The 27,994-nt window shown below is 44.8% G+C and overlaps 1 protein-coding gene across 1 annotated transcript in view; it reads left to right on the forward strand.

The window, feature by feature from the left end:
- The window catches only part of LOC144151524 (uncharacterized), a 65,271-nt gene extending 45,803 nt beyond the window's left edge, over positions 1-19,468 (forward strand). Inside the window, exons 2-6 of the mRNA XM_077682607.1 lie at positions 3,309-3,501; positions 5,759-5,895; positions 7,697-7,813; positions 10,900-10,957; positions 11,620-19,468. Coding sequence (XP_077538733.1) covers positions 3,309-3,501; positions 5,759-5,895; positions 7,697-7,813; positions 10,900-10,916 — 464 coding nt within the window. The 3' untranslated portion in view covers positions 10,917-10,957; positions 11,620-19,468. The remainder of the gene's footprint in view (positions 1-3,308; positions 3,502-5,758; positions 5,896-7,696; positions 7,814-10,899; positions 10,958-11,619) is intronic.
- The last annotated feature ends 8,526 nt before the right edge of the window (positions 19,469-27,994 follow it).

The following is a 27,994-nucleotide window of genomic DNA, read 5'->3' on the forward strand; positions in this document are numbered from 1 at the left end:
TGGGTGCGCCCTTTGCAACTCCCTGTACCGGCATGACACAATTAACGATTATGCCGGGAATCGCATTTTATCGAATCGTTGGTTCGGTTTGTGCAGTCATAACTAGCCGCTTCCTTAAGTGTTGAAATAGCCGTGATGCGACGTACCTTAACGACGAAGAAACCCGCTAATGTACGCGTAAAAATACGTCAGACTAAGAAAAGGCACTTCGGTCTTTCACGGAACGCACTTGGAAACCAGTGAGAGAAGAGGCAAAAAAAGGTGATAAGGCGAGCCCCCCTCCTTACTCCCCCCCAAAGGAGGAGACAGCGATAACAGCGCCAGTTGGTAGGTACATCCTGAAATCCAGCATGGCGTGTACCTTCTGGTTCAAAATTCGAGGTCACTATAAAGGAAATAAATAAGCACGTTCGGTGAAACAGTTTAGAAAGTTTTAGTTTCATGTGTGTACAGAGTTCGCGTATGCAAAAGGGAAAAGAATACGTATCCCACGTAGAATACGTCAGAGTTACTGGATATAGACAGTTGCGAAACTCCCCATAGGCCCCATGTATCGAAAGCCGGTCTTCGGTTGTCCCCCTGCGCCGGGGCAAGCACGGGGCAAGTTGACTAGCCTGTCGTCTGTCGGCAGGACGTTGAAGCAGTACTGAAGTGGTTGCGGCTGCTGCTGTAAGTCACAAAAAGAAAAGCCGCAAAAACACAAGTAAATTTTACGTAATTATTGTGTTTTAATTTAAAAAGCAATCTTTATTTTATAGAAGAATTTTGAATAATAATAGTTTAGTGAAGTTCCGTTTTCATCTCCTAGGTGCCGCGCGCGTCGACTTGCCCCTCAGCTTCCACGGAGTGGGGGGGCTAGCGCCGCCCGGATTCTGAAGCGGAGTTTCGCAACTGTCTGTATTGAGTAACTCTGGAATACGTAGCCCACGCGTATGTAGTCTGAAACCCTCATAGTTGCACGTACGCACGCACCCGCGCGTAGGGCGCCTGGATGCATGCGCTCGCCGCCCATAACCGCGCGTTTTTACTAGCGCCATCTACTAACAGACACAGACACTGCTGTAGCGACTCGCTATCTCGCGAGCCCGTTGCTATGATGACGCCGAACACTACACCATAAAACTTAACAGCTGCAAAATCGCCCTTCTATCTAAAAAAAACTAAAACGTATTTGTAGCATTAAACTTTATGTGGGAGTAAGAATGGGCAATGTGAAGGAAAAATCAACAGCTTGCAACGCGATATCGCATCGAGGGATTAGCGACGAAGCTGTTGTCGCTGCGAAGCGGGAGGGCAGGGGGCCGCCATGATATTCAACTCTACGTGCGGAAGCTATGTAAGGACCGCAACGTAAAAATTCGAATCTCACGTGCGTCCGCCAGACTAACGGTGACCCTTGGCGTTCTGCGCATGCGCGCTCGTCATGCGTGAAAGCTCTGCGTAAGTGAAATTTCTACGTACGTGAAACTGAAGCTGTCTAACAACAACGTTTGAGGAAGACCATTTCTTATGAAAAGTTCTGTCTCGCCCTAATCAGCAACTTACAGATTTAGCTTTACTCGCTTAGAGCAGTGTTGGTCGTCAACTTTCTAAACTAAACATATTTCTGACCATTTGAGTGGGTGGTACAACCAGTACTGCCTCATTCGCACCAGTTCAGCAAGGAGGCTCTAACGAACAGAGAAAAAGCGCTTCACTTTGGTGCAAACTAAGAAACCCCTCTGCCATCTTTCCAGCAAATACGGTGGTGGCGGTGAAACTGCAACAAAATTCGCCACGACCAGATGGGACACCATGCACAGCGCCAAGCTTATGAGCCTAATTACACACTGGCATACACCTCTCACCTATAAGAAGATTGGCGAACGCGCTTTTTGTTCAAAATAAACATCTTTCACGTCACAGCCCCATTACATGGCATGAAGTCTCTAATTACACGCCATTAGAGAGAGAGAGAGAGAGAGAGAGAGAGAGAGAGAGAGAGAGAGAGAGAGAGAGAGAGAGAGAGAGAGATACCTGCCTGGTTCGCTGGGATACCATTAGGGAAATCTGACCAGGGATAGGAAATGGATGGATCGAAACATTTGTAGCAAAAGAACGGAATAATTTTCATGAATTATTAATTTAGTGACAACAGAGGATGAACTGAACTGTCTCGTTCAAACTACCAACAGGCTAAACCACTGGTCAGTTGCTAAATCTTCGACGTGGCTGGCGCCGCCCTTTTCAGGAAGTTCTGGAAGTGCTGTCGAGCGTAACAATGTAACAATGTTCGCTCCTGCGACCCTTCGCCAAAATAACGTGACTGAGGTTTGGTAAAAGACATAATGAAGAAGACGCCGACCACAATAGAAAACAAAACAATGACGTTTCGGCCCTCCAAACGATAGCCTTGTTCGGACCAAAAACGAGAGCCTTGTTCACACTGCGTTCATACTTATTTTAGTGCGAAAAAGGGGGGCTGAAACGTCACTGTTTTATTTTCTCTTGTCGTCGGCGTCTTCTTTATTAGGTCTTTTAAAATCAATCTCAAACAGATGGGCGTCCGCCGAAGCCTTGATTTCATTTCGACTGAGGATTGTGTCAGACCTGGATTATTGCAACTGGACGCAATTTTTCTTTACTATGCTGAAGTGCCTCTCGCATTCACCGTTTCTGTGGTAGTGACCAGTTCATCTTGCGCGCATGGCCGACTATGATTTTTCAGGTCTTCACTCATAACGATTTCAATTGGTGTGGTATTGGATCAAGTTGTCAGGTAGTTCCGGCACAGTGTGGCCAGCCAGGGGGAAATGTTTGGCCATACATAGATGTGTATTCGGGATATTTTTTGTTTCGGTCGTACAATCGTACAAGACCATCAAAATTCGGGAGTCTCCCGGACAATTCGGGAAACCCAGCAGGTATGAACAAAGTTTGTGTTAATCATGCACTTGGGCCTGGTTGGACCTTACAATCCAGAGAACCTCTGGTGACGTCTTCAAGCCGTTGCATGACGTACGCGGCCAGTGCTTTCATCAGCGGTGCTCTTTGCAAGTGCTCTTCGATTGGGCTCCTTCCGGTGAATCATTCTTTGTGGGGTGTGTTTGTAGAGTTGTGTATGGTTGCAAAGCTCTACGGGAGTGCTCTACAGCGGGCTGAAACGCACGACTGATTCCTCCCTCTTAAATAGCGGTAGCATGTAATTGGTGGCGCAGCATGATACATTCATCATCGCCACCGTATTGTATACTGTAGATTTACCGCTTCATTCGAAGAGCAATTCAGGCTTATATTTTTTTCATCTCATTACCATCGATTATGCGCAGCTGCCACGACATGCATGAGTCACTTGGAGCTGGAGACCGTCACGGACAGCAGTGGCGTGCGGAACGGCACGTGGAAACGCTACTACTACCACTGCCCGGGCATCTACTACCCGGACGACTACACCGAGTGCTGCGGACCGGAGGCCTCCAAGTGCTGCCCACCTGACAGGTGGTTCTACGAGATCGACAACACGTAAGTACTGCGGTGCAGTTTCTTAATTCAATAAGGGGCTTAAAATTTTTTCGCGGATCTGCCCACTTTGCCGAAAATTTATTCGAAAGACGATACGAAAGACGAAAGTCGTCCGCTGCCCCTGCCTCATAAGCGCCCCATTTTGCTTTCCCGCCCACTTCACACTCTCTTCTCCCCTATCGCTACGACCACGATAAGCACGGCAGAGGTTTGCTCAAGTCAACTGAATGTTCTCGCGTTCCACTCGATCGCGTGCCATGCACTGGAACAGTTCGTTAATGTTGAAGGTCTTGTCATACCGCCACGAAGTCTACGCTCTAGTGCGAGGACTTTTTGTACTTTTGGGTCAAAACATTTCTGGCAACGGGAAAGGTTTATATGCTATCGCCCAAATCAAGCCGCCTTGTTTTTTTATTTAAAAGAACATTGCAAATACCACTTGTGTATTGATGTTTTGCCTCATATGCCTGATGTGTCTTTCTTCTTAACAATGTTGGCAAGTGTAAAGTGTGCTTCTAGTTTTACTGATTTGGAAAAAAGTTTTGTTTATAAACGTTCTTGCTCAAGATATCTGAATATTTGACTGCGTGACTGCATCGAGTGACAGACAGACAGACAGACAGACAGACAGACAGACAGACAGACAGACACAGACAGACAGACAGACAGACAGACAGGCTAAAATGGTGGGAATACCCACCGCTGGTGCTCAGTGACAAAGGAGCTGTGCTTCTGAGTCCAAGGACGTGGGTTCGATCCTGGCTGCAGCAGCCATTTTCTTTTTGATGAAGGCGAAAAACAAAAACTTTTGTGTGTCGCGATTTTGGTGTGCCGCGATTTCAGCGCATGTCGAAAATTCCCAGGTGGTTGAAATTAATCCCGAACCCTCCCCTACAGGGCGCCTCCTTCACTGCTTATGTGTTGCTTCGGTGCGCAAAACCGTCAAAAAATTTTTAGGAGTGTAGACATTTAGGGATGCGATTCTTTGTCGCTACAATTTGTATAACTATCACTACAGCACATACATTGGCTTAACTGAAACGTATGGGTTCAATTGAAATATGGCGCCGTTTATTCTAGCAAAACCGCACAAAATGCTGCATAGGTTTCCGCAGCAGCGATAAAAAGTGAATTTTTAGCGGAGTTCATCAAATGTTTTATCCGCAAAATCTGAAGGCGGAGTCTATTTGTATTGTAAGTTGTCTGCATTTTTCTTTTCTAATTTTCATCGTACTTGAAATAGCTCTTCTGCGCGGAAAGGCTGAAAATTAAAATGACATAATGTTCTTGTAGTCACTGCGCAGCGTTTGGAGTTTACCAGCAAAAAACATTATAGTTGGGATGTATGAATGGGCGCTGAAGGTCAATGTAGCAGCCCCCCCCCCTCCTTCTCCCCCAAAAAAGAAAAAAAAGCGCACTGTAAATATTACACTAGTAGGTCATGATGAATACTATTTTAAAATATTTGACATTCTTCAACAACGGCACATTGACCCCACCATGTCTTCCTACGCTTAAGTAGGATCATTTGGATTTTACGTTTTACATTTATAGCGTGACTGCAGAGACACCTACACCAGTCGGGAAACCGCCAGGCACCAAGTAGCTGCCTTATTATGATTCTAAGCACTTCCTGTGTGTTGAGACCGGCTGGCCTTGAAGATGCTTAGGTGCTCCTACTTAGGTGCAATACAGCACACACCGCACTCTTAAGTGCAGCTTTGGCGTGTACAACCCCAAAAATTTCAATTCGTGTTTCAAAGCTACACACTTGCTCCAAACTCCCTGAAACTAATTTCGAACAGCTTCGTCGCAACCTCTATGAGCATGATTCAACGCAGAAATTTGGGCTAGTTTGTGGTACGACTTCGACATGGTAAAAAGCGCAATAGACGAGGACAGAGGAAAAGACAGTGACACGGGACGAGTGCTTGTCCCGTGGCACTGTCTTTTCTTCTGTCCCCGTATAGTGCGCTTTTTACCAAATCTATGAGCATGAACCACGCCACAGCAAAACTACTTTCATTTATGGTGGCTGCGCCCTGACAAGTAGTCTACGGGCGTGCCTGTGGCTAGAAAACGTGGAGCGGTCTATGCGTGCCTACTCTGGTCCACTCCGTTTACATGTATTATAAAACCATTCTTACACTTACACTCAATCATAGGGATGAATGCTTCCATACGTAATGCTCTTTTGTTGGCCATCAACTTTTTATTAGCTCAGTTCTCACTCAAAATTTGATTTCCCTGTTTTCAGCTTGGCGACCGCCATCGCAGTGTCGGTGACGCTCACCTGTTTCGCACTCACGATTCTGGTGATCGTGTGCTGCTTCTGGTCCCGGTGCCCCCTCTACAACGCCTGCAGATCGCGCTACAATCACGACATCCCAAATCGTAAGTTTATTACCACTCAGTGTTTTGTTTTTTAGGACGCAAGTCATTGATGTTGGATCTAGGGTCCAGTTGCTACCCCTGAAGCCAAGTACGGCTTTTGCAAGCAAATAAATTCCACAAAGCTGACGAGAAAAATATGTGAATATTTCAAACTACTCTTCAGTGGCGCAGTGGAAGGTGAGGCGAAAGGAAAATGACAGATGTGCGGGCCCGGCAAGAAACTTTACCCAATTTATGCTCAGTTCATTATTATAATAACATACCGCCACAGTTTTTCAGCAGTGAGCTGAAAAGCTATGCCTGGAAATGATGGCAAAGCCTTGAGTACGGTAGAAATCTGGGGATCTCAGTTTGTTAGTGAAGGCCATTTGGCGGTGTTTCGTATATATGGAACATTTCTGTACATCTGCCACGTTAAACTAACCTGACATGCTTCATCGCTCCCGCATAAACACCTGGTTTGTAAATTCTGGTTCAGAAGATTCTTCTGGTGTCGTTTCAACCTTTTTATATCCAGTTGCAGATTAGCTGAGTGGAAAACGGCGGACTGAAACCAAACAAGCATGAAAGTTTGTTTTCTAATCTATTGGCTGTCCTTAACCAGCATGAATAACAACAGGGTATATTAGAGAACCCGTGTGGAATACGTAATAGATCAAATTAAGTAAAAAAAGTGGGGATGGACTGCTCATGAAATGCGGACGACGAATAACAAATGGACCATTTGTTTTATCGAATGACCACCAAGACACGGTAAACAGTATAGGGGAAGTCCGAGGACTTTATGAAAAAAATGAAGAAAATTCGAGGCAAAAAAGTGTACTGAGCAAATTTACGTAAGGTGTGGCTGTAAACCTTTGGAAGAGGGCTTTGTCCGCAGTGGGCACAAATAGACTGTTGTTGATGGGAAAGATAACTCGAATGAAGATAAGATAACTGGGAAGATAAGATAAGATGGGAAAGATAACTCGAAAAAATAACTCGAATGAAGCGGTGGTGCAGGATTCTTGTTACGGGGCTGTAGTTTTCAGGAAGGCGACGCCCATGACAGTTGTTAAAGACTGCAGTGCAACTGCGCCTGCAAAGCCGCTAAACATCTTTAATAGGATGAGTTGAAGCTTGTAATCTGTGATGATGGTATTGCAAGAGTTCGTGCCAATTAAGTGATCCGATAAAGCTTAAGCAAAAGGGAAGTTTACGCAGGAAGCTTCTGTGGTACATGTGTTTATTGAATAGGTTAAAGAGAAGAATGCACTGAATAAAACCAGTTATGTGTAGAACTAGGTAAGTATTTCTACTCAAGTGAAAAAATATGTTCTCGCAGGATTCGGTTTTGTTAAATGTTTTTTTCGTATCACGTTGAAGCACACAATGCGCTCACCTCAGCGCACTGGCACTACCACCACCCTATCAATGGGGAATTTTCTTATGCCGCATTTTTAAAGTAGCTGAGAATAATTTTCGAGGTCCGCATAGCTTTATTCTAACCAGTGTCCGATACGTCTTGTAAGTTTCTTCCAGAATTTCACACCCACGTTTTCAAATAAAACACTATTAATACACGTTCACTAACGTTCGCTGAGGTTACCTGCGCATTCATTGCCGCAGTTTTCCCAACTGAAATGCAGGATTTACTTCGTCCTTTAAATTGCAATCACATTTCGTTGTGTCTATCTGTTTTTCAGACGCTTCACTCCTTTTCCCATAATGACAATATATATTTCTTCGTTTCTCGGCTGATAATGTTAAAAAGTACATTTTGATGACCCCCAAGTAATTTTCGCCTGGTTTGGTATCCCAGAAAAATCTGAAGAGTTCGTTATGGAGACGGTGCCCGTGGATTCCCCTGGAAACAAGAAGAAATACGCGCCCCTGGCATCTACAAATGGCAGCCCAACGTTTGATGTGCATTCCAAAGGTTAGTGCTTCATAGACCTTTATGAGCTCCAGTCCGTCCACCAAAAAAGGCTACATATATATTTATTTCGAGTATTACTAAAATTTCTGGAGCCATGCAGTTTTTTCCTGCATCCTGGCGTCGCGTGCTTCAACAAAGCCGCGGGGCACAATTCAGAGTAAATTGTGGAATATTTCAAAGACATAATGAAGGTTCAACTGGTACTATTTCACACGTAATACCTCACATTTCACGTTCTAGCAACACAAAGTGCATCGCAACGGGTGTAGGACAATGTTGTCCTTCCCAAAATACTTCAGGACAATTTGGTACCGCACAATATGTTCCTGGACAATGTTATGTTCCTGAAAAAAAATGGTCCAAACTGGAAACGCGGACAAAATTGTCCCAAGGCAATCGACCCTGTAAATAGTCGCCGATATCCATAGCGATTGATTTTTAATCGAGTGCTGGAAATAGCAAAATCTTGCGAATGTTTTAGCGTTGAACTTTGAAGTTTCGTGGTGTTAAACAATGCTGCTGAAAGATAGCAAGGCATTCACCATGCCAATGCCGGATGTTTTATGCGGGCATACACCTTTTTTATTTCGTATTTTTATTACATCAGATTATGATATATTATATTTATAACATGTTTTTTAATTAGTATTATTTTATTCGTATTTTTATTTTTTTCAGCAGGCTATAGTCTTTAGTCAGGTACAATGAGCCGCTATCTGATGTCGCTCATATCTGGTTACGCTGTGTTGGCATGTACTATTGTTGCGGAAAATATTTTGTAATAATGACTGCTACTGCACTTTTGGTAATTAATATGAACAACTCTTGCAAAAGAACGTGGAATAGCCCATGATAGCGCTTCAAAAAAAGATTATATTAGTCTGAATTGTACCTTTCGTCTTTTGAACTTCCTTTTGCCTGCAGGCTTAATGCAGCCGCAACCTTGACATTAGTGTAGGAATTGCCGTTATGCAAAAGCATAACCCCACCTCAGTTGGTGGTTGTTAAATCGAAGTCAAAATCGAGAGTAACATCACACACAAAATTGTCGTTTTTTTGTCGCAGAAATTGTCGCAGAAATTAGTCATGCAAAAGTAAATTCAGAATTCCTTCATAAGAGCAAAAGTGAAATCAGCTGACCCAAACAGGGGACAGGGAGGTTTAATCCTCACTTCACTTCCAGGACGTTTACTCCGTGATATCAGCGACCTCTTCCGCTACCTTACCTGCCTGGCTTCCCGCACCCATTCTTGCGCGATATTTTTTAACTCCCCCTTAACACAAACAGCTTTATGCCGAAATGCCATGCGACGAAAGCGCGGTGTCCCGGATAGGGCGGGTAGCATGAAAGAATAAAATATCAACAATAATAAAAAACAATATGTACCAGATAACATGCCATCAGTTACCAACTGATGTGAGGAGAACTGATTATTCGCGATAATTTGCACCAAAATGCCTTGCACGCTTCAAGCTGTCTTGGGAACATTTCGTCCGAGTTTTCACTTGGGACCACTTTGTCGGGGACCATTTTTAGCGGGAACATATTGTCCTTGACCATATTGTCCGGAACAAAATTGTCTGGGACCATTTTGTCCAGGATCATATTGTCCGGTTCCCCTGTGGCACAACCGCTTGAGCATAGGGATAAATTTACCTCATTCAAAGCTTTCAACCAGGACATTGTTTATAATGTTTAGATATATTGGAACTGGCTTTGAAGAAAATATGCGTGGGAGAAAAACGGCTTCCGCCCTTGCTTTGCGAAACTCTTCAAGTGCATGAAATGTGACCGCGAATACACGACGAAGCAAGTCAGTTAGATATTCAGCCAGCAGGAAATAGGCGAATAAGCAATCACGCGTACCCCGTCTGACGCGTTCCTAAGCGAAACCTGCGGTATGCTGGTGTGTGCTTGAGGCAGCTACCTATCCTCGGTAGTGAGAAATAGAGAGGCGGAAAATTTTATTAGAAATCTTTGTGGAACGCAACTACCCGAAAGGGACGGTTCCGGGTGGGCGTTTCGTCAGAGGACGGCCAGGAGCCCATTGTTCATAGTGGAAAAGAGTTTGTCCAGTAAATTTTAGGAGTTCGCTCCGATTACTACGATGTTGATGATGGCTAAAGGCATTCCCTCTGAGTGGGAGTGATAGACAGTCCCATTTTGCCTGCCTAAGTTATTTAGCTGTTACTGTTCATCCATTTTAGACCAAGGCTTATATGCTCTTTTCGATTTTGTGATCAGAATAGATACAGTTATAATGACCCTGTTTTCTTCTTTCCTGATTTTTTTAATGAAATATCTAACTGAATTTTAGCGATTTTCAGCGGGGACCGACCCCTCAACGCTTCCATCGGCTGCAAAAGCATGGCTTTAGAAAGCCTAATATGAGTTCACTTTGGGGTAGATAGACATTCTGGCATCTCACTGCTGCGTTGGCTTCTTTTGGCATCTTGGCAACAGCATACCCATCACTCACGCCGTTGCAAGTGTTTGCTCGTATGGGAACTTGCTCCGCAGCGGCTTGCTTAGACCTGAAGAGGTAACCTACCGAATTTTGTGTCATCCCAAATATGTTCTACCTTAATTCATCGTTTCCTCGCTTTTTTACACCCTCCACTAACATGATAGTTTCTACTCTTTCTGATGGCGGAAGCCACCAGCACATAAACCACCGAAAGACACAGTTAACCAATACCGACTGCGAATGTTAAATAACGGGTTCGGTATCTGGTATGGAATGCTCGGTTCAGGTTCCCTCCATGCACCATCAAGAAAAAAGTGGCCCGAGGAGAATCAGCATGACGCACACGTTTTTATGCCGACGAAGTGTTGGCAGCTTCATTTAGGTGTTTTTAAAAGTGCGTGGAAACCGTTTAATTTCAGAAAACAATTCATTCAACAGAATATAACCGCCAGTTTTTTTAGAAAACGTTCTCACCCATTTTTTGCATAAGCAGACTGACGTTCTCATAGATTACGGTAATTTTTCGCAGCTTCAGAATAATCAATCTCGTTTGCACAGCTGTGTCGAATAGAAAGTGAATTCACATATGGCTCTGCTTTTTTTGTCCTTTCTTGTCAGGAGCGACTGCAGTCTAACATTCCCGCCGTGCAGTGGCTAAAAATCGGCCGCCCCACCTGTAAGTACTTTAGGCATTCAACTATCAGTGTTCACCCGGACTGAGCTCTAGTAGTTAGTGTGTTATGTTGTAAAGCTTTCATTCTCACCTTACAAAACCTCTAAGGTTTCCGTAAATGCAAGTTACTAACAACAATTTAAATATGTAAAAACTTGGAGCTTCGTTCTTCTGGGGAATTTATTTGTTACCTCTCTTGCAATTCTGTCGCTTGTTATGGTAGCTCGCTTAGTTTTTTGTGCTCGCACTATCCTGTTTATTGAAATATACACCTTTACTTCAACGATTTATGTGCACAGAGAATTATTCAACTGAAAATTGTCATGTGTAGAAAAGAGGTAACTTCGCCTCGGTAATTTTATCGTTAAGCAATACCTAGCTGTTTGGAGCGAAGCGTGTGGTTTCACTGTGCCATTTAGTTTTCAGAAGGCATTATTACTTGTCTACATTCATAAAGAGTACAAATTTACTTACGGTTGCAGACCCAACAGGTGATTGAAGACATAAATAGGCAACCACATAGAAGACTGCATTGACTGCTCGTAAACTAGGTAGCAGCTTTTCCACACCGATGCTACTCTAATCACCTGTCACGAGTCGAGGTTCACTGTCGTTACATTAGTTTCTTATTGTTTTTGTTACTAATGCAGCGCATTTCCCCGCAGGAGCTTGTCGCAGACCCGAACTTTGACGATTCAGCGAGAAAACGTGAATGAAAACCAGCTGACCATCGGGCTTTATACGGACGGAGAGGAAGGAACTGCAGGAAGACTGCCTTACCACTGCCCCAGCTAGCTCTAGAAAGCTGTTACCACGGGCAGCGATGGTAACAATCCATGATGCGCAAACGCTCTGTCGCTGCTGTGATGAATGATTCATTTGCGCTCATCCATTCGCTTAAAACTAATGTTTGTTGGCTTTCAGCACCACGAAATAATTTTCATGCTATCAAAAGCTGTGCAGATTGAATGTTGGTGGATAAAAATTGATGAATGACAATTCCGTCTTGACAGTTGTGAACCAAAATTTAGGGTCCCGCGGAATGACACTCTCCTTGGAACAAATGTGGGCGGAATACATAAAAAGTACCAAAGTGAGACGTGATGATACGACGTCATTGCGGAATACCTTGGGATGCCGGAACAGTAGGACGTAAATCGTGCCCAAGGTAAACAGTGCGACTTACAATGCACTTTGCTATCGCAGCTGAAGCACGGTACAGGCCGCATTGAGTTCTCGAGGTGACATTTTGTGTAGATATGTCTAGGATTTCCGGTGAGAATGTCCGACGAAATTCTGAAGCTATGGGATCTTTGCGTGTCTAGATACAACTGCGCGGTGGTGATGCACGAACGCTTTAATTCACGTTGCCAATTGATTTTGTCGCCGTCAATTGCCTGGTGTGCATTATGTGATCCATATGTATTTTTCTGAAAAAATGTCTAAACTATACATACACGACCAAATTTCACTGGAAAGGCCGACAAGCAAGTGACGAAGCCGTTGGTAGCCAAAGCCATCGTTCTTCGTTTTTGTTTCCTCAAGTGCTTCAATGCTGTTAATGAATCCGTCCTTTTGGGTTCCCTGCAATGTTCGCACAGCCAGTGTAATACCTAACAGTAGAAGGAACCGATTCCTACGTTTTCCTTTAGTCACTGCCTTTTTGCACTTTTACATGGTCAATTCCAAAACTGGTACCGTATTCATGCCGTTTGTTCACGTGTGATTTGTTACGGGTAATAATGGAATATTATGTGGCAGGGACGTAATGAACATCAGCTGTAGATTGCGTAGCGTTCCAGACAGTTTCAGAACCCCTATAACGCTTGAAGAAGATTTAAGGGCTAGAACAGTGCGTGTTTTGTGCGGTGCATTTTTTGGGGGGGATTGGAAAAGACTTTATTGACAACGATCCTGCAGTAGGCGGGAGCCGATTTACGGCGCCGCCTCAACGCGGCCTATCATTGCATCTCCTTTCGCAGCCATACTGAGCACTAGCTCCATTTCGGAGCGCGTGCCTTTCAAGTGCGGTGAAGATCTGCTAGATGGCCCACTCTTGATCCGACTTGCTGGCCGACTCGATGGCTCTATAATTCTTTTTCGAAAGGCAATATTTAACATTTTCTTGCTAACTGCCAACAAACTAGCGCCTATTCCCAGCCATCAAACGCAGCAATGGATAAACATGTACTATAACTGGAAGGGAAAAAATGATGATAAATTGATACTTTGTGTCACGGGCTTTGGTCTACTTTATTTTACGCTCTTCTTCCGCTCGGGGCAGCTTCGCCAAAAAAAAAAAAGCCAAAGCTTTGTAATTGGGAGCTAGCATTAGGAGCTCAGAATGCAGTCCCAAGCACAGGTAATTGAGCTGGTAGCGAATACACAGCAGTAATATAGAATCGCGGTAAATCACACAGCGTTCATGTAATGTGCAAACAAAAACACCTGAAGGGACGAAAAGTACGCAGAGGCACATACTACGGTGGAGATAATAATCTATCAGACTGCCCACACTTTGTCACAACACCGCAAATTGGGTTGAAAAATGATATTGTTCGCTCACAAATTTTTCATTTAGGACACACAAAAACCAAGCCGACATATTCATGAAAAAGACAATAAAAAAAGCTCCGGTGAGGCCTTCTGTTTTAAGCTGTCTATCGCGCAGCAAATGGTGCGTCACAACCAGTCAGAAATATTAGGGTACGGGTAAAAAGTGACACATTATACCACTCCCTGTTTTTAACTGTGTTTCTAATTGGCTTAAGATTTTTGTATTGCTAGAATAACTCTGGGGTTTCTTGGTTACAAACCAAGATGGGGTCAGAAGCACCCCACCACTGCTAGGCGCTAAACGCGTATAAATAATATTACTTTGTTACACGTGGCTAAAAGCTGTCTACCCGAGTACCGATAGAACTTTTGTGCTAACTGTTGAGTTGAGTTAACCAAATATTGGATCCAGGGACCAAAAAAAGATTACCCAGTGCTCCTAGAATAAGTTAAGGAAGGGTAGTTTGTGACTCGTATGCCGTAATTACTAAATGTTTAGGGGACTAATGCAACACAATAGTTCCATACTTTATGTCAAGGGTTCTTTTTTTGCTCTGCACAGCACTGATGACAGAGTATACGTTTTAAGCTTAATTTGTTACTTGGATTGGTTAGAGATCGTTTCAGTACAGGTTTCATGTTCAAGCATTTCCGCTAATATTCGTTGCATATTTTGCATTACTCGTCTCTGCATTGCATTTTGACTTCCCCCGAGCACAGCTGCCTTGCTACAAAAGTGGCCAAAAACCATTAGGTACAGGTTGAAATAGATTTGCCTAATATAAAATTTCATATGGCACGTGGGTGGCAAAAAAAGCAACGCACTCGCTTTTTAAATGTAAATAACATGTTGTATAAGAAGGCTGACATGTATTTTATGCAAGACTTATTATGTCAGCAGTCCTTGTTTACCCTAATGTAACCATTGAACAGTTTGCGCATGCCTTAGCGCTTACAAATGTGCACTAGGGAGCACACTTCTTTATTTTTATGGATAGACAATACTTGTGTGCTCGTGAGTCGTCGAGCTGTTTGTAAACGCGTAGATAAAAACACTTGGTTGCAATAATTTTCAGGTGTTCCTCCGGGTTGTTTGCGTTTTTGCCACGCAAGGTTGGTGCATTTGATGTCATGAGTCCGTCAATTACTGTCTTTATTGTGCGGGAGGCCCTAGTAACAAAGTAACGTCTTGAACTCAACTACGATTATCGGTCTGCATTAAGAAAGCTTATAAAACCTTTTAAAACGATACGTCTTGCGAAGGTGTTGTGCTGAGGCTCTAGTCGAGGTGTTTTTCGGGGTTGTTCGTATTATTGCTATGTCAAGTTGGTGCATTTGATGTCATGAGTAAATCGATTACTGCATTGTACAGGAGGCCCTAGTAACAAAGTAACGTGTTGAACTCTTCACTAAGATAATCGATTTACATAAAGAAAGGTTATAAAACATTTGAAAACAATTTGTTCTGCGAAGCTGTTGTGCCGGGGCTCTAAGTGTGGCGCATATGTAAGGTATAAGGGAATGGTGCTAGTTCATGATTCGATTGAATGTTTAGCAGTAATTTTCACCTCACAACTCGCCCCTTGCTGATTTTTTTGTCGGAATATGCCTGCTACTTTACACTTTTTGAGATGATGCGCGAGTGGAACCTATTTACAAGTTGTGTGTACATACACTGCTATGATGTGACCTCAGTCGGCGTTTGTATTTGTAATTATTTGCCTGTGACGCTGACATCGCTCTTTTGGCATGTTGCAGTCCTCGTTGTGATGTGTGTTCGAAATGCGCAAACCACATTCCTCATACGCCAAGAAAGTGCTACTTATTATATATAGTTCAAGTAGACATTGCTAAACGTTAACCATGGAACGCCAGTAAAATATCAGTGTGGGGACTTTTGCTGGTACGAAAGGCGTTCAAAAATTGCTAAATTCAAAAATACAATAAGAGCTTTGAAAAGGAAAACAAACCTTGTCTTTTTACGCGCTTTGACATGAACATCAGCTAGCGTTTGTTTCATCAAAACTTTGTGCTGTTCCAATGTACGAATTTAAAGCGCGAAAATTCAGACAGGGGACGAATGGAACAAGGGCAAGCGCTCGTTCCCGTTCGTCCCCTGTCTCAGTTTTTGCGCTTTAAATTCGTACAATGCGGATAATCAAATAGCTCGGACTCACACGTTTCTCTTCCAAGAGCCATAAATACGCAGACCCCATAAAAGGAATGTTCAACATTATTTCATCTTCTACGTGAAGTCCGCGTAGTTGTTGATAGGAGCAGGGACTTGTAGGGGTGATATCTAAGAATGTGTAAAAACAAGATTCAGACGCAGCTGTCAAGGCCTATACGTTGCTAAGCAGATCGCTGCAGCAAACAAACAGTTAATTTAAAAGTAACACAAGGAGAAAAAGAGTTGATAATAGAATTGTTACCGTGCGAGTTTCAAAACATCGCCAGAATTTACGGGCACGATTGAGGAGGCTTCTCCCACTTTATTTTATAAAAATGTGGTTCAGTGCAATTGCGAATACAGTTTGCTCTATTAAATATTACGTAACCCTGAACATAAATAAATGACGGAACATCGTTATGAAATTGCCTCGGAGCACACGAGACCATTCGCCTACTAAAATCATGAACCTTTGAAAATTGACCATAACAAAAAAATTTGCATATAAAGGTGAAATGTTGAAGCTCCAAAGACCACACCGGCATTTTTATTCAGCAGAATTGTGTGGTTCTTGAAGTATCAGGTATTATATTTGTTACGCTGGGGCAGCTACGAAATCATTACGGCTGCGTAGCCTCACTTGTGGCCATGGGGACTGGCGCAAGCAGGTGCTGGTTTACAGCAAGATAGCAAGAATAGACATCTAGGACCGAAGACCTGTAGGGTGAGCTAAATTAATCCCTTTATTTTCAATATGGGAATTCATTTTACGATGCATGTCCTGGAAAAAGTCATTTATTGTGCGCGTGATCCTTTGAATCAATATCTGTAATCCGCTCTGTCCCAGGCCTGAAAACGCAGAGGAACATGGTAGTATGTACTAACTAATCTGCAATTTTTGTTTTAGGGTGGTAATAACATTCACCGCCTGATGCCACGTTTTCAGTTATAAAAAGGAGGAGGCAGAGTTATTGCCATCGGCACTACACAAAAAATCAGTTATGTTCAGGACTGCGGACTTCTGGATTATAAAGTGCAACAACCGTATCCGTTTATTCTCACTTCTCTTGTAAGTTTGGTAAATAAGTAGATGACATGATGCCATTGGGCTGCCTTGAGTCAGCGAACGAAATACCCTTAAAACATCAATTTTACTTATCTTCGTCTGTAAACATGTTGATGCCCTTCAAAAGTGAAGGGTTTAAGTCCAGTAACCTTAGCCGTTCTTCACTGCTGAATGACCTGCCTGTCTTGCGCAGCTTTTTGTGCCTAAAAATTCTACCGGTTATGTTGAAACAGAGAATATAGCGCTTTGTAGGTATTTTAGGTATAGAAGCCGCTTGAAGCTTGTACAAACATACTGCCTAATATGCTTCAGCTGCCAAAGTATTTTTGCAAACAAAAAGTAGTGGCGCATTTATTTAAAAATCTATTTTTTAAGCTTTTCAAAGGCTCTCTACTCTCGTCGTAACGATCTTTTTCGTTGCATGACGGGGCATTAGTTTGAGGTCGTATATTTATTTTCTGTGCACCCGACAAATAGAAACAAATCATTTCTTTGCTTTTGCGAGCTATATTATTGGCTAGTTAGCATAGAGGCAAATGATGTGGGTCTTTGTCAATAAGGTACCGGAATAATTCAAAGTCGCGCATTAAATATTGCAGGAAACCAGTCATCTATGGCCATACAGATGAACTATATATATTTTGAGATGACGATTAATATTTGAAAAAGTAGGGTTATATCGCCAGTTCTTTTCTTAGTGTAATTGTAGCGACCACCGTCAATTGCAAACTTCAGACCAGAAGGAGCTGGAACGTTTGAATAGCCGTAGAGTTGTAACTACTAGTCAGGGCAGATGGGATTTAATGACCTGAGTTAATATTAGAACATCCGTGGTTGCGCAACAAACCTCTCGTACATGAAAGCGAACGATGTAGGCACCATAAGTTGCCGAGGTTTGTGCGGTCGCCTTTCTTACCGTCTCTGCACGCTTGATTGGTTGACGACCAGAACATATTTTTCTCCTAAACGCGCCCCTTGTTCATTACCGAGGTTCCGTTTATGAGATGTGTTGTTGTTCAACAAAATTAATAATTCTATTAAGAAAGAACTACGGATAAGCGTGAAAGGACTAACCTCTTTAAACTTTCTGATTTTTAAACTTGCCACACTGTGCCATTTTCATTGCCTTAATCTTGATATTCTAAATTTGCGCCATCAGCCGCGTCAAGCTTTCAACCAAATCAGGGGGCAGCCTTTTACGCGCTCTTTGTTTTGCGACTTATGGATAGCACAAATAGTGTTGGAAATGCAAAAATTTCAAGAGATCTGTGGAGGATTCGTAGTGGGAGTTGCTACAACCCCGCGTTCAAGGCGGAATCCACGTGCCAACCAGTGTGGTGACGAATTGACGAAGAGGTAACTGATGCAGGACTCATTTAGCGTGTGCCCCATGTTCCTTACCTCGTCATCTCGTCTTCTTCACATTGTTTACGCTGAGGGTAACAATTATTTGAAGCTGCAAAGCATTCTGGTGTCTCAACTGAAGAAAAAAGTAATAATGCGCCACACGTTGCAGACACTTTCCACGGTCAGCACAAGGCAGCATTCATGGTGCCCTAGACGACCAAGATACCGATGCGAGGTGTTCTCGTTCGTTAAAGAGCAAGTTCAGCTAAAGCATTAAAGAATCTTCACGTCTCTAGTCACCGCAATAACGGAGTGGCCACTTACTTCCGGTAGCTGTTGTACCTCCGGTTCCAACTTATTCGCGGTACCTCTTTCAGTTGAGGACTTATTCTCGGTTGATGTCCGTTTTTTTATCCTCACCGTGTTTACAACCGGCGCCGATCCGCGAGGGCAAACAAACGCAAAGCCGCGTGGTGTACCTATGCCATCACGTGTATTGCTCTGCGGAAAAGTGATTGAAAGCCACGTGGTGTACTCGTACCATCATGTGTATTGCTCTGCGGAAAAGTGATTGAATTCTCGTTTGGTGATTATCACGCAAATGTTCTTGTTGTTGAGAGGAACTAAGGAGATCCTTTTAATTGGCCCTCATGGCGAAATTTTTTCGCTGCGTGAATTCAGTATAATCGCTGGCCTAGTCACATGAGGCAGTTCGCCCGCAGCAAGAAAGTAGTACCTGCCTTTGTCAAGTGGCACCGAGGGAGGTTCGAGAGAGTGAATGTCTTGATTGCTGGAAATATTATCGATACATGTTAAAAACTCAGGTATCGCGCCCTTGTAATTACAAGAATGTGTTCTCTAAAATTTTGGTGCTTTTCTCAGCGCGTGCATATCCGTCCGTTGATGCCACTGGTAAACTGAATGTGCACCCCCCTGAGGGTGGGACCATGTAATTTTTTGCGCGTAATTATGATTCGCACGGCGATGCTGTTGTGGTGCTTGTTCAAATAATTATGCCTCTACCATTCTTGTATACGCTGTGAAGGCGAATAGATGATTGTAAAAGCGAATTTCTGTCTTCATTATATTGTGATCTCAGTCGGTTGAGCGGATAAGCGTCGATCTACTGCAAATAAAAAAATAATAGGCGGCCGGATGTCTGTATTTTATGTCGCCGTGAAATTGTGGGAGGATCAGTCTTTTGTGTCTGAAGGAGAGAAATTGAGAGTGGAACCATTGTACATGAGCTTCGCGTAAATCTGTTTGGATGGTGGCGAAGTGGTTCTGCCTGCTAGAAATCAGTTGACATTTGTGTTTAGCGACATTCTGTGTTGTGTACAATTTTATTTGTGAATAAACTATTGCGGAAGTTGGAGCTCTGTGTTTTCAAAGTTCGTGTATGCACTCTGAGATTGCAAGTGCTTGAAACGTATAAAATTGGTATCTGCTCATAAAAATCTTCCGTGTCTCTGGCCATGGTCAGGCGCTACGCGAAAATAATACGCTAACTGCGCATGAAAGTCACCATCCTTGTATCAAGTTTCAAAAAAAGTTCAATGAGCGTATTCTAACCAAACGTAGCATCAGCACTTGGAGGGTTCCTAACGATGGAAGTTTCCCAAAACACTTTCATTTTGTTATGTAGAAATTATAATGCCAGTTTGAAATTTTGATTACAAAACAGACACATGATTTTGCCTGAACGCCATTAGCGCAACCTTTGAGACAGTTAATGGCTCAAAAGTGTCATTTTGGATATCGTTACCCTTTTTAAATCCTATCGTTAAAACTAGGTTATTTAAATGCATTTAAAAATGCCCTTTACAACTATCGTGCCGGGAAAAAATGGCGTGCGCAGAAACGAAGTTCAGGATAAATGCAACTGGAGCTATGTGTTATTGGAAAACGAGAGCTCGAATAAAGATTCCCTGTCGCGCAACAATTCTATCTAAGCTTAGCTTCCAGTTCAAGAAGCGAGTAAAAGCCTGAGATACAAAAAAAGTATCACCAGCATTAAGTCGATGAAGCGAATCAAAGGACAGCGTCTGGCGCCAGCGGAGGCACAGCAGCTGGCGGCTGCCATGAATTATGCATGGCCATAAACTTGTAACACGTGGGCGAGAAATCTTTAAAGAACCGAGAAAAAAAAAACAACCCTCCAATGTCAGGAGGGGCAAAAAAGTCGTCCGACATTGCAGACATGCGCTTTCAAACAGGAAGCAGCAGGCGGGGCTCTACGGCCGTCTAGCACGAAGATTCCTCGCGTCTATCGCTTTCGCTTTTGGTGCCACAAAAATGCACACAAAAATTGAACCGTCCTAGTGCCGATACTGAATGCGGGAGGCTGGTAACAAAACAAAGCGAACCGAACAAAGATTCCGGTGAGGCGCCATAGATGGAAGATTCTCAAAAGTGGATAACTCATTGTGAGCGAAAAGAACTTTCACTAAAACGCGTTTTCAATAGAGGCGCGCGTCTATTGAAAACACATTTTAGTGAAGGTGCGGTCTGGCGATAGCGCTGTATGGACACGGAAGTGAGCGTACGCACAAGAACCGTGCGTTACTTAGTGGATCGAGAAGCATGCACGACCGCTTCCGCGAAAGGAAATGAAGTATTTTGATTCGATTAGACAATCCTCCTTGTAATAAGAACATAGTATAGCGCTTGTTGTTTTTTACCTTATTGATTTTTAAGTTTACTTTTGTGGTTTGCTCAGTTAGACGTGTCTCTCATTGCACCTGTTTCAGTTATTATGCGTCGCTGCTGAAGTGAGAGAGAGAAAGCTTTAATGAACACTATATCGCTTCTCGCACTTTTGGCTAAGATTTCAACACTGTTGTAGGCAACTGCGGATCCAGCGGTCATTCTGTGTGTATTTTAGCATTTTACACTCTTTAGCACTGGTATAAGAATGGACGTTCTCTAGCACATTTTACGGCGTGTAAAGCGCATTTTTAAGGCAAAGCACGAAGAAGGAATGACGGGAACAAACTTGCCTTGTTCCATTAAACACTTCTGTAGTTACACATTTTACGCTTATTGGGTAGAATGACAATACTCTGACAACTACAGTAAAGGAACAAAATTACGATCCTCCTACCTTGGCGCACTTGGTGAAGCCAGCTTTTTCTCGTGGAATGGCATGCACCCATGCTTGCAGCAAGTTGTTGGTCTTCAGAAAACTGAAGAAGCGCTTCTTCGTATCCCTGTCCCGTGAGTTTCATTCATTGAAGCATGCAACGTTGGTACATCACTACAGCTGCCAAAGATGGCACTGCACATTTTTCCACCCGAGCTCCAGTGCAGCTGAACACGCTGCCTAAAAAAAAATGTGATGCTCGCCACATTTCGGTCCACATTCGCGGTGAGCGGCGAATATTCGCGCTGGAACACTATCGCAAAAAGGAGATAAACCAGCCGGGCAACACCAAAAAATTAGGATTCTTGTCCCATCTGCGAAGTCGTGTGAAAACGGCCCCCCGAATTGATCTGCTTTTCATTGTTTTGTTTAGGTCCAGAGATAGCGCTTGAACGAATCACTCCTGCTGCATGCGCGTTGGGTTGAATTCGGCGTCTGCTGTGAAAAGTTTTAGCGGAGCGTCGCGACAAACAAAAAGCTATAGCCATGCCAAACAAGAGTGTTCTGTTTTCAGAGAAAGGGGGAAGGGAGGGTTTGGGTATTTTAACGCATGCAGTGCCACATGTTGATGACCCTCGTTCAGGGGCCTTTATTCACTGCCTGGGAGCCACCACCCTCCCTTCTGATTGACCTTCAAGGACGTCGCGAACACTGAAACCAAATAAAAAATAACGAGCCATTCCATTCTGTGAAGGCGGATGAAGAACAAACAAAGACACGCAGAATTTTGAACAATAGCACGAACTCATTCATTGCCTTGATTGGGGGTCAGCGGTACGAACGGGGCGCAGACACATTTATTGCGTTGTCTTTGTAATTTTATATAAGTTCGCGTGTACAACTGCCGCCGCCCCGAGGAGCCGGAGGAAACTACACACGCCTGGCGTTCAGATGTGCCCGCCACCGTGGGAGAGCGGATGGAAAATAAACTATACATACGCAACTGGTGGCAACGAATAGAACGAGAGGGCTGTGGGAGTGTACACACGATCGATGTTGGCCGCACAACTGCAAATCTTGGAACATTCTTTCGAAATAAAGCAAGTGCAGACCCAAGTAAAAGCAAGCAAGCACGCAAACGAATAAATACAAGAAACAGACAAATGAACTCATGGGAATGCGTCGCGCCTTGCTGCGCACAAAGACCCGTGGAGCCGAGAGAGAGAGAGAGAGAGAGAGAGAGAGAGAGAGAGAGAGAGAGAGAGAGAGAGAGAGAGAGAGAGAGAGAGATTTTATGAGCACCATAGTGATTACGAAACCCCAGTCCGGGAAATCATCTGATGTCCTAGCCCGTCTCCGCCCGGGTCACCAGAAGGGTCTGGTCCTCCAGTCGATGGCTGGTCAACAGCTCAGGAGAAGACGTGAGGAGTAGAGATTAGAGTGAGGAGCGGTAGTTACTTGATAGGGGCGGCAAAGAACTATCGTTTCTTGATGTCATTTGCGAAGTAGATACGGGGAATATCTTTGAATGAGATGATGTCGCGCGGCTCTCACTATGTATCCACAGCTGACGCACGTTCGTTTGGTGTTAACGCGACTGTTGTACAGCTGGACAATTGCGCGCGAAAAGGAGTTGTTTCAGCCATTCGATGTGAACCCCGCCGAATTTTCGAATTGAAAAGCTCACACAGCTTTAACCTGAACACCTCCATTGCACAAGGTCATGCATTCAAATACAAGGGGCACGTCTAAACAATACAACCACCGCTTGAGATACACACACGAGTAATGTTTCCCTGTATTTGAATAATCTGAACTACTACGCGGCACACACGCAGAAATTGAAGCAGCGAGCTCGGCGTACGGAGAAAGTTCGCTTCGACGACCAGAGATGGCACCACGGCAGGCGGAGAAAGCGCCCTGAAAGCGCCCCCATTGGCGCAGTTTTCACGACGAAGGGATGCAGCTACCAGAACGGGGAAAAGGCGCGCTCGATTTCTGGTTGCCACAGTGCAAAACGGCGACATTGGACAAGTGGCGGCAAGGAATTGGTCATTCTCCGTCACCACATTCTGGCCAACGGTTAAGGTCTCCCGCGGGCGCTGGCCGTGAAATGTACTACATCAATCCCGCCGAATTGTTTTCTTATTATTTCTCTTTTATTTCATGATTTGTTAAAACGAAACCTTAGGCAACCGAGAATACTCAGCATCTGAGCTAGTTGGTGGACAGTGAACTTCTTTAATATTCAGCCCACAAAACTCTCACAAAAAGTACGAATCAGCCTGCAAAAGGAAACAAACAGGGCACACGGAAGTTATTTTTTATTGCATTGTCATTACTGCGGCGGCCATTTCCCTGACGGGACAGCGAACTTCTTTAGAAATCAGCCAACACAACTATCACAAAAAGCACGAATCAGAGTACGTAAGGAACACAGGATCGCACATGTGCTTTGTGTTCATTTGCTCTTTGCTGCGCGGAACAACAACAACCGGACAAGAACAACAACAAAGGCGCTTTTTTTTTTGCAAAATTGCGTACTTATGCCTTCCGAATAGGGGAGGCTTAAACCTTTCCGGCTTTTCTATGAACATGTCTCCACCGTGGAGAATATTCCCCGTCACCTAAAGCTGTGCATTTTTTTCATCCTTTTCTGTCCGTTACACTGACGTCGCCTATGACTCCTGCGCTCGACGCACAACTTTGGTCACCCTAAATCACGCTGGCCGAATCTCCACGGCTGTCACCACGCACACCAACAAAATACAGACGGCAGAAGCTCTGGCAATCGCCTTCGCAGCCACCACCCATGCCAAGCATCCGCACATCACTGTAGTCTCCGACTCACAGCAGGCATGCCGCCTCTACCAGGCAGGTCTAGCCCCACCCCAGGCCATTCCACTCCTCCAGCGTCTACCTGACGAGACCACCATTACGATCGTCTGGACTACCGGACACTCCGGCCTTCCGGGGAATGAAGCGGCCCACGCCGCCGCCCGAGCTCTGCACTTCCGGGCATTCTCCACCGATGGTCAAGTGATCCCATCACCCCGCGCGAACAACGACCTCCTCCAAATTCCTCTTGATAACACGTACAATGCCCTTCTGTCCCACTACACCCTTACCCGCCGAGTCTACCCCCCTCCACACCACTCCCTAACCAACCAGCAAGCCATAATATATCGTCTCCTTCAGACCGGTACCTGTTACAACCACGTCATCCTCCACCAGATCGCACCCACTATGTACCCCCGTCAATGCCAACACTGCGACACCCCACTCACCACATTCCACCTCGTATACTCCTGTGCCCACTCCCCTAACCCACCCCCCTTCCCCACCCCGGAGCAGTGGGAGACTGAGCTGACCAGCCCGGACCCGGCCCGCCAGAGGGCCTTGGTTTCTCGGGCCATTGAGTCGGCCCGGTCGAGAGGCATCCTGGACTAGGGACGCTTCACCACCACCCTTTTCCCTTTCCCTTTTGCTCCAATAAACGTTTACTACTACTACTACTACTACTCTGCGCGATTCCCACATCAGCGTTAGTTGTGCTCATAGGTTGTACAAGAGGGCTAGCTGGTTGAAAACTGTTTCGTCTGTAAGGGACGAATGCGCACAAGTTCGCACAAAATTTTCAGCTATTTTCACTATATCCTGCGTATTTCTTGTTATATTTTCTTACTAGTCTCCGAGTGCATACATTCTACTGCTACCCATGCTCACTTTCTTCTTGCCGGCTTTCGAACCGTCCTTAAACTGCAAAGTAAAACGACTTGCACAGTCACTTGTACACTAAATGTCACTGCCGCTATGATCGTACAACTGTTAAAATGATCCCGCTTTTTGGTATCCGTGACTCAGACGTAGGGTCGCTGGTTTTGGGGATAATGGTCAGACTACGAGCCCAATAATGTTTCCTGAAGTGCCATAATTTTTAATTGTGAATGGTTGGCCGACTTTAGTTCTACGCATTGTTATCGTAAGTAATGGTGGTTAGATGCCCTTCAGGCAGGTTAACGCTTGGGGCGAAGCTTATTACCAGGTTTTCTGGATCGCGGAATAAGTTCCAGGATTGTATTTATCGGCTAACGCAATGTTTCCGACTTCTCCTCCTTTATCGTAGCGCCGACGCAGTTCTGTTCTAATATATTCTGAAAGAAATAGCTAGTGTCTAGGCGAGCCACGCTTCAACGAGCATGTCGTCGCATACCCCGGATAAGCGTTCAAATCGTACGCGGCATGGCTGTGGATGTAAAAGGCTGGAAGATTCATTTTGCAAATACAGAAGTATGCCTAATAACAGTTTTCTTTGTCAGAAATTTGTAAAAAGCTTTAGCAGCGGCAACAAGAAAGAATGTGGCTACTTTTGTTGTCCAGATCGTAAGGGGCAACAAAGACGTGTCTAACAATCCAGGCCAAGCAGAAAGGAAGGTTGTCGTTGTTCGTTGCTACAGAAGGAAATGGGAAGGGGAAGGTGTACTGAGGGATACTTAAACCGAAGATTTCTATGCCTGAATTATGGCGTTCAATGTAACGCCAGAACGTATTGCAGGAAAGCCAACTTTACACAACAGATTTTTAAGAAACGATGATGATGATTAGCGAAGGCGCATCGAGCGCTTCAAGAAAGAAACGCTCCCCGTGGTCGGAATTGAACCTCGCGTTATGAAGCCGACGTCTGCTCGATTGCACCATCCCTACACTGTCGAAGCAGCTTCGCGTTTTAATCATCTTTCTCTTCAGAAAGGGGCTTTGATTTTTCTACCCAGCGACGAGCTACACTTGCATAAAATGCAGGGCGGGGGAGCCGAATACAGAGGGGAAAAGCTGTGGCGGTTTGTATTTTGGACTTCATGAGGGTGAATTGTGGACTTTAGTTTGACTCAATTTGCATAGAGAAAGCATTGATTTTAGCTATCTTTGTCTTTCAGAAAGAGGTTTGTTTTAAAGCAAAGCTTTCTACCTCTACCAGCTAACGGTTCTTTCGTGGCGTGCGGGACAATAAACTCCCAACGCGGCGGAGGCGGTGGCTGGGGGGGTGTCGGAGGGTTTTGTTCACAAAGCACACTGTAGATGGCGTGGCGAATTTATTCAGCGTTCTCCGTGCGAGGTGCCTGCTCGTCGGCGGGCGCGTCGGTGGTACGGCTTTGTCGTCTGCTTTAGCGACGGTCGTTTTGGGCCTGTTTTGGCGCAGCTTCGTGTCCATTGCGCGCTTCCTTTGCACGGCTTGATTAACTCGTTCGACACCACCTCCTGGGTAACCCGGACCCGACGGAATTAAGTGGTCGTACGGCAAAGATATGTTAAGGATTGATTTGCAGGGCGGGAAAACAGAATGTAGAGACCCCACACAGACATCTCGCCGCTAGAGAAACGCTACCTTTTTTGCACTGCTTGTTACGAATTGGACTCCGTTTTCTAAATTGGTGAATACCGATTCGGTTGTGTTTTAAGAGTTATTACAAAAGGCGATAGGAGCAACTGGGTTTCATATATATAGCGATTATAAAAGTTCCCTCAACTTTCTCGCAATTTTCAAACTTACTAAACTGACTAGTTTTATTCGGCATAGATGGGAATCACTCAGCTCACATGCCGAATTGTTTCGTTGTCTTCGCTTGTGCCGCGCGGTGGTCTAGCCCCGAGCTAGCACATCAGGATGGCTAGGTTCCGCTGTCTCACCCTTCGAAAGGCGCTCCTATCCGTTTTCTTTCTACCGACGCACGGCCGGGCTACAGCAGCGCCGTCTGCCTCTCTAGCCCGGCCGTGGCCGACGCTGCTGCGTTCGGGATGCCGTACCCGCGAATTCCAGGCAACGGCCGGCAGAATCTCTGGTTTCACTCTTTGTAGAGCCACGTGTATGAATCCAAGTGACGTCGCACGGGAAATTTGTGGGGGCGCTATTTAAAGGTTTGCTTTCCAATCATCTTCACAGCGTGGATTGGAGCCAATTTTTTTCAACTGTGCTCATAATTACGCCAGGGAGTTCGCTACTACACAAAAGAACAACGCACAAAGCGTGAAACGCGTTTGTAAGTAGGAGAGAAGAAAGTTTGCAGATTTGGGGAACTGTTTTTCCACCTTCAGTGATGTATTAAAATAGTGCATCTTGCCAAGAACCGACCTGATTCCTTGCGAACTCGCATCTGTCTTTATTTCGGAGCTTTGCCTGTTTCGTGTTAGACTCAAGACCATTTTGCCTTTATTCCCACAGCACCTTTGTGCGAAAAACATCAGCTCGCCTTGAATGAACCGCCTGCGAGCTTCCACGGTCCCCAAAGCTGTTGGACAGGGTTCCCACTCTCACCTCCGAGGAGAGTAAATGCTCTAAATTTCCTCTACAAACACTGGATGTGCAGTTCTACTGCGTCTTTGTAGCAGACTTTAACAGAGAAACGTGAGTATGTAAACATCCTGGATAAAATATTGGCCGAAGAAAGTATGGCTATGTTTATAGTGCTTAAGCGGGCACAGAGCCCTGCTTTGATATCGAAGGTGATGCACTCGGCACCCGTCGACGCGTTGTTGTCGCCGGCAGGCGTCGGCCGCTTGGAGGCTGTGGAATAACGCCATTTCCAGTGAGAAATCGCGAGGTGTCAAGTTGATCCAGATAAATCGCCCCTCGCTCGCGCGCCTCTGCCTGCCAGCCCGGCGGGGGTTTCGATCGCGATGCAGTGGCGACGTCGCGGGAGGCTGATTCCGCCAACCCCAACCCTCGCTCCCTGCCTCCTCTACGCTTTCCGACCAGTTATTTCGGCTTTCCGCTAAAGCCTCGGATTCCCAACAGGCACGAAGGCTCTCCTCTATTTGCCTTTC

This window comes from Haemaphysalis longicornis, unplaced genomic scaffold (assembly GCF_048455015.1).
Source record: "Haemaphysalis longicornis isolate Haplotype H1 unplaced genomic scaffold, Haemaphysalis longicornis Haplotype H1 scaffold_9, whole genome shotgun sequence".
Lineage (NCBI taxonomy): Eukaryota > Metazoa > Arthropoda > Arachnida > Ixodida > Ixodidae > Haemaphysalis > Haemaphysalis longicornis.